Source organism: Colossoma macropomum, unplaced genomic scaffold (genome assembly GCF_904425465.1).
Source record: "Colossoma macropomum unplaced genomic scaffold, Colossoma_macropomum, whole genome shotgun sequence".
Lineage (NCBI taxonomy): Eukaryota > Metazoa > Chordata > Actinopteri > Characiformes > Serrasalmidae > Colossoma > Colossoma macropomum.
The window spans coordinates 21,652,668-21,664,420 of NW_023494799.1; the positions used below are offsets into that span (position 1 = coordinate 21,652,668).

The 11,753-nt window shown below is 39.3% G+C and overlaps 1 protein-coding gene across 2 annotated transcripts; it reads right to left on the reverse strand.

Moving 5' to 3' along the window:
* Positions 1-4,189: 4,189 nt before the first annotated feature.
* slc35c1 (solute carrier family 35 member C1) lies at positions 4,190-11,285 on the reverse strand. 2 transcript variants are annotated; one of them, XM_036586723.1, is made up of 3 exons: positions 11,167-11,285; positions 9,057-9,568; positions 4,190-5,568 (listed from the first exon to the last, which is right to left on the reverse strand). In XM_036586723.1, exons 2-3 carry the CDS (start codon positions 9,535-9,537, stop codon positions 4,997-4,999), a joined length of 1,053 nt encoding a protein of 350 aa, XP_036442616.1. In that variant the 5' UTR covers positions 9,538-9,568; positions 11,167-11,285; the 3' UTR covers positions 4,190-4,996. The 2 variants fall into 2 exon arrangements, with proteins under 2 accessions (XP_036442616.1, XP_036442615.1); XM_036586722.1 differs by lacking the exon at positions 11,167-11,285 and having other exon boundaries at positions 9,057-9,690.
* Positions 11,286-11,753: the final 468 nt, after the last annotated feature.

Consider the following 11,753-nt stretch of genomic DNA (forward strand, 5'->3'; position numbering starts at 1 on the left):
TATAATTGCCTGACCAAGTCACCCAAAGTGTGATGATGTTTCATTTGGCCCACTAGAAAGTTACCCTAACACCCCCCACCCCAAACATATTTCTAAACCAACTTATGAAATTCTTATTTTGCTTTTAAATGTGCATTTCTGAAACATTTCATCATATAAAAATATGTATATTGTAATGTTATAAAATACATTTTTAAAAAACTTCATACCTTCTTCTTTATTTGTACACTTTTCTATTTTTCTATTTGTTTTTAGGCCACCACAAATGTCAGACTTTGGCCCTCCAAGACAAAAAGTTTAGGCACCCCTGCTCTGACCAGAAAACTGAATTTCTGAGACTTCTTTCAAAATGTGAACGAAATACTTTAGTATCTTCCAGCATTTATCTTTGCAGGAGACACGAGACACCACACCTGATACAAGAGAAACACTTTTAATGGTACAAAAGAAGACAAAAAAAAGAAAAACACACAAACGATGGAGTGATGAGGAATAACAGTCGACTCCACGTGTAGCTGAGAAGCTTTGGAGAAGCAGACGTAACCTTAATATAAATGAAGCAAAGTCCCACACGCTGCTTGTTATTCTTCACAACAACAGACTGAAGACCTGGAACGAGACCCATTTCTAACTGATCTTCACTGAAGCTCCTCCTCTATAGAGCAGCATCCTGCTTGCTGAAACATCTGCTGACCTGAGTCACTCTAGGAAGCTTGCGAGTAAACTCAAATTCAAGCTCAGGAGGAGCTCTGTCATCCCAACCGTGTGCAGAAGTCTGAACATCCTGGACAAACGTCAATGACACCACTCGTACACACTTAAAAATTATGGTTCTTCAAGGGTTCTTTAGCAAAGAAAATGGTTCTTTATAGAACCATAAACATTCAGGAACCCTTTGCATGATTAAGACATTCTTACAGGTTACACGTTTGACATCGTAACAATAGAAGAATATTTTCTGGTGCTATATAGAACCATTCACATCACATTCTCCTTCCACTTCCTTTCAGATGTCGCAACTTACATGCACAGCAGTGTTTGCTTACTCGTAGCATGTATGTAACAATATGTCGCTGAAAACCTCACATCTCCATTTTTTAGTTTTTCAGTTTTTGACATAATTTGAAAGTGCCTGTTATCCTTTACATTGTGTGTAAATTTCATGAGGAATGGACAAAAGAAACAGCCTAAAATGACTTGAAAAAATGTCTGGTTCCACTGACTTACATTAAAAGTAAAGTATGTTTTTTGCTTCTCCTCTAAAGTTATCACTGCTAAACGACCTTATAATTCAGAGGATCCAGTGGCATTCAGGGGACAAACGTGCACAGTACGAAACACATCGGCTTTGGAACATTTCTGTTTAGCACTGGACGCGATCGGGCGTTTTTTTCAAAGATGTTCCCATAAAAAAAACAGCGTAGATCTCCTTATGGTTCAGACGTCATGAAGACAAGCATGTGTAAGTACTTCAGTAAAAACCTAGTGTTTCATAACTGAAGCTGCTGTCCATCAATACCCTCTTTATTCCTTTTTATTTACCTTCCGTTTATTTACAGGACGTCCTGTTCTGAACACACCTCTCATATCCTTCATGCTGCTCCTGAGTAAACTCTAAAGCCGGAGTCGGTAAACTTTCACACTTTATGCTTTTCATAGGTCATGTTAGGCTGCCTATTCAACCAAACACTCTGTGAACTTATTTAGTACATATTTAACACATATTTTCACGTTTGGAATGATTTTCAATCTTGAGGTCAAGATTTGTTTATATTCTTGATACGTGTTTTTGATTCTGCAGAGCTCTGGTTCTGTTTTACACAGGCTGGTTCGGCTCAGATCAATAGAAGTTCTCCAGCAGAACATCTGCTGTTCTGTCCTTTAATAGAATAACCCCCTAAAATCACAGTTTACAAGCTCTTCTTAAAATAAGCCTAGTCATTTGAGGGTGGGTGTGTCCTTACCCTAAGCTCCACCCCATCTCTGCCCATTGTACTCTGATAGGCTGAAACAAGATGCCTAGTTTTGTAAGTAGTCAGTTCTCAATCTAGTTTTTTCAGAAGCAATATTTTGGAAATTCGATAATAATAATTTCTGAATTATTCTAACAAATATTATCTCAAATATTCAAATATTCCATAAGAATAACAAAGACATGTTTCACTTTAATAACTAAACAGAAAAACATAATGAACCTTGTAATTACTTATTAACATTGAGTGCGTTTACGTGCAGTTAATAATCCAATAACTGCAGAAAATCAGATTGTGTCAGTAATCCGATCAACATGTTTTCATGCTCTTGAGTAATTAGATAATGGGGAAACTCCAGGTTTACATGAGTCAGACAGTAATCAGATTTCAGCTTCGAAACCGGCCAATAAACTCACAGAAGAGCACGTGACGTAAATGTAATGCAAAACTCAAACTTCATGCCACAGCTTTTTTTCTAGAAGATGAAGAAAATTTAAATCCTTCATTCTGTCAGGCTTGTATTTGGTTTCAGCGTCTCTCCAAAAGTGTTTTGCTTCCATTTCCGGTACCGCTGTCTGTTTTCGCACATTCGCCGAAAGAAATCAGAGTAAGAGTTCCCATGCACTGAGAAATCTGATTACTGAGCTAAAATCCAGCCTCTTTATTGTATTTCTTAATCAGATTTCTAGACCCTACTCTGATCTAAGAAACCAGAGTGTGCTATTTACACGACCACTTAATAATCAGGTAACTGCAGAAATCCGAATATGATCGGATTATTGAGTGCATGTAAACGCACTCACTGTTATTATTAATAAGCGGTAAACATGTCAGTTTCCACATGAATGGCTTTCCTGTGTCCAAATATTTTAATTATTGCATTTACAGAATATTGTCAAATGTTTGTTACAGCTCTACTGTACAGTACTGAAATCATTACACCCTTATTAATTAGCAATCCCATTTTCCCCACTATGTCTAACAAGAAAGTTTTTTTCAGGCAATTTCATCTGACTTTACTAAGTTGTGGCTACTGGTCAGCAGAGTCTCACAGCACACAAAGTTTAGATATAAACTGAACAGAGGAGTGAAATGGAAATGTTTACACTGTTCCCTCATGCTGTATTTTCACAGTTCTTACTCTCCCCACAAAATGTTACATCAAACAGTGTTTGTTTAAAACAAGGCATGTTTAAAATGATTCACATTACTGAGGAAAGTCTGTATCTTCAATGTGTGGTTCAAATAAAACACGCATACACACATAGTGCAAAACCCACATAAACTAAAACCACGTAAACTATATAAAGCTATATTTCCATTAATAATAATAAAAAGACCATTTCCAGTAAAATTTACACCTCGTTAATCAGTTAACAGAAAACATCTATTGGTATTGAGTAGCCCTGTTTCATCCTTAATATAAAGCAACGGCAGCATCGTTCCATCCTCATCTCTATCTGACACATCTGTTTCATACAGCTGATTATCATGGACAATAATTTCAACGTTTCCCCAAACTTAGAAAAGAACAGAAACTCTCTCACACACACACACACACACACACACACACACACACACACACACACACACACACACATTTTCTAAGCCGCTTATACCTTCTGGGTCGCTGGAGCCTATCCCAGCAGTCATTGGGTGGAAGGCAGGATACACCCTGGACAGGTCACCAGTCCATCGCAGGGCAGACACATACATTCACACATACACGTAACAGAAAACACACTGACTCAAATTTTACCTACAACAGAAGCCAATGGGCAGCGGCAAAACTTGCAAGTTTAGCTGCAAATCTATATAATACTATACTTCTGGATCTACTTTTCTAGAAGGAAGAATTGGTCATTGATAAGCGTAGTGGCACAGGCAGAGGTCACAGGTCTCGACTGACTAATATGGATACCAAAAAAGCCTTTTTTCTGTGTAAATGCTGTGTGCTTTTAGACCATTTTTCTACTGTACAAAGTATCTGAACCTTCAGCACCAGAAAACTGGAGCTGTGCCTTTTCCATCTGACATCAGTCCAGCACTGAATGTTCCAGTTTTATGTTTTTAGGTGCTCAAAATTGGTACCAAACAAACAAACAAAAGGTAAAACATGAAATATTGCGTTCTTGTACCGTTTTCAATTTAATACAGGTCAAACAAAATTGACTAATGACTGCTTTCTGTTTTTAATAACATTTCACATACTGTCCTTTTTTTTTTAGAATTGAAGTTTGTACTATTTATTAATTAATAGTACTTAATTAAATAATTAATGGTAATTAACTAACTAATTACTAGTATGTATGTGATTAATAACACTTGCAGCTAAAGCTGACAACAATTTAGTATATTCTTTATTCTTCCAAGTGAGGATAAAGTGACCAAGCACTACTACAGACCAATAAGTGCATTAGAATGTCAGAATGTCAATGTACGGTCTGTAAAGAGTTTACTAGGGTGACTTTAGCTAGTTAGGAAGCTAATGGCAACGCTATTAACATTTATGCTAGCTTTCACAGAATGAGTGTTCTTGCTTATATTTTAACACTCAACAGAAATTTTTATTCTATGTATGATTCTGTGTAATAACATATGTAGGATTACAGAAAATTGTGCTGTATTATTTCAGTTAGTGTTCACTAGTAAGCAAAGCAACATGTAAAAACATGCAAAATGTAAAGATGTAAAAATGCTCTTAGTGGAATGATTGTAGATTCTACAGTCTTCAAATGGCATTCAGCAACTGCCCATTGGCTTCTATTATAGTGAGTTTGAGGTAAATGAGTTTTTTGTTCCTTTGTACGTACAGAGAAAGATATTTAAATTATTGTCTGTGGTAATCGACAGCACAATAAAGAACAAAGACATGAACCTGGACTATTCTTTTAAGAAGGCAATATTCTTTTAAATTCCAAAAAGTGTTCTTCTGCATTTCCCCCACAACAAAGTTCATCTCAGTCTGACAAACCAGTATAAAGTCCTTCATGCCCAGTTTTATCTCTGTTTTAGGCTTTTCTTTAAACTCCTGATTCCCCTTTTAACAGCTTCTCTCCGGCTTCTGATGAGTCCCGAGGAGGTGGAGCTTTCTTCATCTCCAGCCCTTTGACCCATGTGTAAGCGAATGACCCCCCGAGCACCATCATGTTACTGGTCCACCACAGCACGGACTTGCTGGTGGCGTAATACACCACCGCCATCACAGTCTGAGCACACGCCTTCGCCGTGCCAGACACGTTGTGTGTTAGTGGGCTGGTGAACTTTATCTGGAGGCCCGTAACATAGCCGATGGCAAAGCCAAAGACTCCGCCCACTACCATCATACCCCAGAAATTCAAGTCCCCCAGGCGGCTGAACGAGACCAGACGTCCCACCTCTCCGAACACAACAATTAGGGGCAGGAAAAGAAAGCAGGCGTTCAGGTTGTTGTAGTAGGACAGCTTCCAGATGCTTCCGTCCACCACTGGCATCACCTTTTTAGTGTAGATGGCATTCAGGGAGACGCAGGCACTCGCAAGAACACCAAAAAACACTCCAGACCAGGAGAGGGAGCCTGCTGCACCTTCCTGATCCACACCAAGCCAGAAACCACCTGAAAACAGAGAGGTCAGACAACGTCAGAGTTACACTGATGCACTAGTACTTGGTTTGTTGGTTTCCTGGACAGGGATTAAGGCTAGTCGTAGTCTAATTTTAGGAAAAGGTATATCAGAACTAGGCATAATCCCTGTCCGGGAAAAGACCCCTACAGTGTACAGGAGAGACATGTATAAGGCCAGTGCTGCTCCTAGAGACAGGCCTTCTTGCAGGTTTCTCCAAACCAAATCTAACAAACCTATTCAGCTCCTCAACAACTTCTGAGGACAGAAACTAATGGATCAGGTGAGTTCAACTGAGCGCTAAAAAATTAATCGCTTTGAATAACAAAATTGCAATTTTAAGAAGCGTAATTTTCAGTTCGCAAGTAGTGTTGCACAGATACTGATATTGTATTGATATCGGTGCCTATACTGCACTTAAACGCAGGGGATACCAATACCTATGACTGACGCCACAAAGGCGGTGTGAGACAAGCAGCAGTAAAAACGCTCTCGGCAGAATCTGTAACGGCACTTTTTGGTGTGAAGGACATGCTAACGGAGCCGCTTAGCTGATCGGTCAGCTGCATCACCCAGCAGCGGGGTCTTGCAGCCCGTCGCCACCACCAAGCCAGAAAAGCACTGAAAGTCGCTGATACTGACAGCGTGAATGACGGCGATATTTACTTAGATAGAGTTAGTATCGGCATCAGTACTCTGTATTGGACGATACTAAAGGATCAGGTATTGGAAGGAAAAAAAGTGATATCTGTGCATCTTTAATAAGAACAGCTGCAATTTTAATAACAGTCTACAAGTTTTGAGTGGGGAATTTTCTGCTTCATAACGGAGCTTGTGAACTGACTGTGGATGAGTTAGACCAAGCAGAAGCCACCGAACACAACGCGATGCATAAATGACAACACAGAACTAAGTGGCTGTCTGGTGTTCACCCGAAGCCAGAAAAAGTGGATATTCTTGGCTAGATCAGGCCTGGACTTTAACATACAGAGAATAACTGCAATTTCAGCCACAAGTCAAAATACTGGTCTGAAAAACAGCTTAGATAAGCTATATAAGACAATCATTCAGTCTTAGGTCAATAAAAGCTGGTAGAAAGATAAAAATGCATCAACATAGGTCAAGCAGACATTTGTGTACCCTCATATTTTATTGCCCAACATACGCTAGTTTCAACTGAACACCATTAAATGCGGATCAGTTTCGCAATCTATTATAATCACAAATTGTAATATTCAACAAATGCAATCACTCGTGTTTAGGTCATTCTTTGCCAAAATATTATTCATAAATGATTTAAAATATAGTATTCAAAATATGAAAAACACAAACATGTACAGCATTTAACATTTACTGTACAAACTATTGAATTTGCTCTGATAAAAAGCTGGGTTCATTTTTTTGCCTTCTTGTTTCTTGAATATTTACTGTAGTGTTCATGCTTGGTTTCTGAATGTATTTTAATATTGAATTCATCAATATGAATATCAACATATGAGGCACTTGACATCAACATTTGATGGCTCTTGAACTAGCCAGTTGTCACTGTCAGCTGCACTGTGTGTGTGTGTGTGTGTAGTCACAGCTAAATGGTATTCAGTGAATTAATTTGCAGGTTAAATGTAAATTAATTGTAGGTTTACAGCACTGCAGCCACCGTCAAGTGAAGGGAACAAATTCAATGTATGGACCAGAAGGCCGATTAAAATCAATCCGCAAGCCACATTGGCCCTGGGGCCAAACTTTGGACAGCCCTGGTGTAAACTGTCTCTCCAGTTACTTTTGTCTATTCAATGTATTTTTAAAAAATCTGAACTGTATCAAAATAATTGAATCGAACTGAATCATGATGAAATTTGAGATTCATTGCCAGTCCATAAAAAATGGTGCTGTACTGAATGTATATTTCAACAATTCATGGCGTCCACTGGCTGACCTTCGCACTGCATTGTGAATACAGGCTATTACGGCAAACACTCTAACACGGCAGTTTAGTGGCTGTATCCGTATTTGTGCTCTCAATTAAAATGTCACGTTATCCCTGGAGGACACCTTTACTGTACTTCTACCCATACACTGAACCGGTCTATATGACGTCTCGAGTAAAAGGGACGCTTTATCCCAGCTGTCGTCTACAGTAACACAGACCACAGTATATATTATATTTAGCCGCAATGTTTACTAGCTGTTTCATTGGGTTCAGTAATCAAATGAAAATGAATCGATGAGCTACAAATACAGCAATTTTCCAATAAATCTGTGTAAACATGGTCATGCCTTTTTGGATTATTTTCAAATGACATTACTTTTTACTGCAACCCAAGTATGGAGAGGGGTTTTGTCCTCGGTTCCACTTGAATCCATCACATGTACTTTCTAATTGCACTTTTTGGAAGTTTAATTTCATTCTCGGTATCTGAGCAGTAGTTTAATAAATACTGTTTTTTTCTATTTGTTTGTGGATTTTCAATATATACTTAATATTTTTTGTAATCACCCCGGTCCTAGTTGACAGTGGTATCTCCCTCTACAGTTACAAAGACAGAACCTGTCGTATTATCTTACGTGCTCCTTTTGTTATTTACACCTCTCTGAACGTCAACAATATACATTCTTAGCAGTAACCATACAGTCTTTACAAACATGGTTCTTTAAAGGTTCTTTGGTAAAGACAATGGTTCAAATTAGAACCATGAGCTCTATATAGAACCTTCTTGAAAATGTTTGTATATTGCACCAAAGAGGTGTCTTCTATTGTTAGAAGCTTGACATCAAAAACAATAGCAGAACCCTTTTTGGTGCTACATAGAACCATAAACAACACATTCTCCATCAGTCTGAGGAACCATTTCACCACGCAAAAAACCATTTATCACAGCAGCTACTGAAGCTGTACAAGTCATGGTTCTAAACAGAACCATTTCCTTTAATAAAAAACCCTTGATCTTTTTTCAAGTGTATACTTTTACTGGAGCTTGTTTTAAAGGGGAACTCTTTACAACTTACAAGTCAGAATTGTCACAGTGGTGGTGATAGGAACCAGACATCCACCTCCAAAAACTCCCTCACAGAAAGTTATTACATTAAATGGTTATGAATGCACTGCCTGATGTCTGAGAGTTTTATGAGTTTTGAGAAGATTTTGGACTAAAACTAAAATATGTTTTTATAATGTTTATAGTGGAGGGACACATGTAGGGCACTGTGAGGCAAAATAGTCCCCAGTGAACTTATTATTTCAGATTTTTCACCTTTTTCAGATCATCAACACTGGTGGTTTTGGATAGTAAATAAAATGTTTATATTTGTGCTGTAGTCATGGCGACCTCTGGTTCCTATCACCACCACTGTAAAGAAATCTGAACCATTTCACACCAAACCACTCTGATTGACTGTGTTTACATCTTACACACTGAATTGTGCAGAAATTTCGAAAAGTTGGTGGGATTCCCCTTTAGGCTCCACTTCTGCTCTCACTTACCCAGAATGACTCCACAGCACAGGAGCGCGTAGAACGAGGTGGTCTGCTTGAGGATCACGTAAGACAGTAACACGTTAAAGACAGTGCTGAGTGATCGGCCCACGGTGTAAAACGCGACCCCCACGTTTTTCAGACATAAGTTATTAAACGTGATCATAGAGATGAAGACCACCGAGAGGGGCAGGACCTCCCTGGACACCTTCAGGTCCACTTTGATGGAGGGGAAGTCCACACACGCCGGCCAGAAGGTGGACAATGCGTTCATGACCCAGCACAGGCACACGGAGACCACGCACTGGAAGAAGGTGACGAAGAGCGGGGCGTCCAGCTCCTTGCTGTCCAGGAGGTAGTTGTTCAGGAAGACCATGGTGATGGACACGAACCAGTAGAGAGCCACCACCAGGGCTATTTTCAGCGCTCGGATCACGAAGGGCTCCCCTTTGCCCTCCTCCTCTAACGTGCCGGTGTCGCTCATCGCCATCCTCAGAATCCTCGACCGTTTCAGCTGCGTCCTGTTCATGGTGAAGGGACAAAAAATGAGAATAAAAACGCAAAATCATCGAAGACGGGCCATTTTAAGACTACAGCCCACTTCCCCCCTACTTCTTCTTCCGTTAATAAAACCAAAACACGGTCACCGCATACTGCCCCCAAGCGAAAGCTCACAGTAGGGAAATTGTGAAGTTGGCGGCAGTTAGTAGCTAACGCTACCATGGTTAGTACATTTTAAGGTGGAACGGGAAATTCGAGTAAGACGCCAGATTCAGCAGTTTAAATTAAAGCCCAGGCTAGTGTTCGCACTGTTTAGGGTTAGGCTAAAGCTTGTTTGAAGTATTGAATGATCAAACGCTAACAGGCCGGCCCTTTAGCATAGAGAATGGGGAAACTAATGACAAAATGCTAACAGCTGCTAGAAAGGCTAGCACTGATGCTAACGCTAATGTAGCATAGGGAATGGGGAAACACTAACAAAATGCTAACCATTGCTAGCAATTTACCAGTGGTACTGAAGCCAATTTAGCGTAGCGAACGGGAAAACAATACAGTAAGGCCGAAGCTAATCTGAAGTACTGAATGGCAAAATGCTAAATTAACAGGCCGGCCCTAATTAGCTAAAGGTAATTTACCACAGTGAGTGAGAAAATAATGGCAAAATGTTAACCGGTGCTAGCTAGTGATGCTGAAGGTGATTTAGCATAGTAAAGGGATAACACCATCAAAGAGCTCACTGCCAATGTATTTGATCAATTCTAAGCAAACTAGTTGCAATGCTAAAGTTAATGTAGCATAAAATGCTAACTGGCGCAGCTAATTGGCTTGTGAGTTCAAGCAAATGACTGGTCCGTTGAGAGATCATCCACGTCACCATAGCAACCACAGATCGCAGTGGAGCTCATATCGTTTGAAAACAAGTGTATGAACATTAAACAGCCGCCTGGAATTTACAGGAGATTATTTCAAATGCTGTCTTTTAAAGCATGGACACAGCTGGTCTATTTTAAGACTAAATGTGTAAAATAAACTAAGGAAAACAGATAAAATCTTCATATTTCTCTATATCGGCTATGAATTCTGGTATTTTTTATTATTGTTGTTTTTTCTTGATATTAGATATTTCCCTGCCCTACAAGAGACATTGTGTGTGAAAATAAATTTATGTATACGCAAATTTGAGAACTGAACGCGATGATGTAGTGCTGTCTTATTGGCCATCTGCTTGTCAGTGTAAACCACCAGCAAATCCGAGCGCAGGAAGGCGTGACTTGTCGGAAAACGGATGGGGAAAGAAATCGGCTCCACATTGTCTGACAACTTCCTGTACAGCGAACTACTCATAATATCACAGTAATTACTCAGTTAAACAGCTCAGCTGAGCAAAGACAAGCGAAATATAAAATATAAAAGAAATAAGATATACTACGTGCCGTAAGAGTTTTTAATCTGGGCTGCATTTAGCAGTAGACGTAGACGTGTCGTGGTCTCTTTAGCATATAGCAGAACTACACCCGGTTTGCGGCAGCACTGTAGTAAACGCTGCTTTAGTGATCTCCAATAAACAAACCTTCAAATAAGCCACTCTCAGGAAGATATAATCTGTTGTGTATCTTACCTTAATGTGTTATTCACTCATCCACTGCTGTCCTCCGGATCTACTGCAAGCCAAACGAGGAAGTAAATCTTATTTTAACTCCTCCTTCAAACAGAAGTCAGGTAGTAATGCTCATACAACCCTGACTTACCTGAATGGCAACATATGATAGTGAAAAGGAGGTTTAACTACGAGTTCTGTCACTCTCTTTCACAATACCAGTTATTAGGTGTGGCTAGACTAATATGACATGGATTAAGCCTAGTCTTAGACTGATCCGCAGTATGTGTTTTGGAAACAGGGCCCTTAGTAACATGTAGGAGCATCTTGCTGCATTGACCTTCTGTAAAAATGTTGGTTTAGTAAAATCATGAGCATTACAATACAAATTATTGCACACACAAATAAATTCATTGATTCATTTACAAAAGCTAGAGCTGTGAAATGTGCCAATAATGATTGTTACTGTGATAAATTACTTAACAATTTGTCACAGTATGCTTTTCTGAGTACTTAAAAACACTTCCTACTGCATATTTGCAAAATTAGTCTTGTTTAATTGGATTTAGTGCAGCACAGTGTGTGAAATGTTGAATAAAATTAATTGG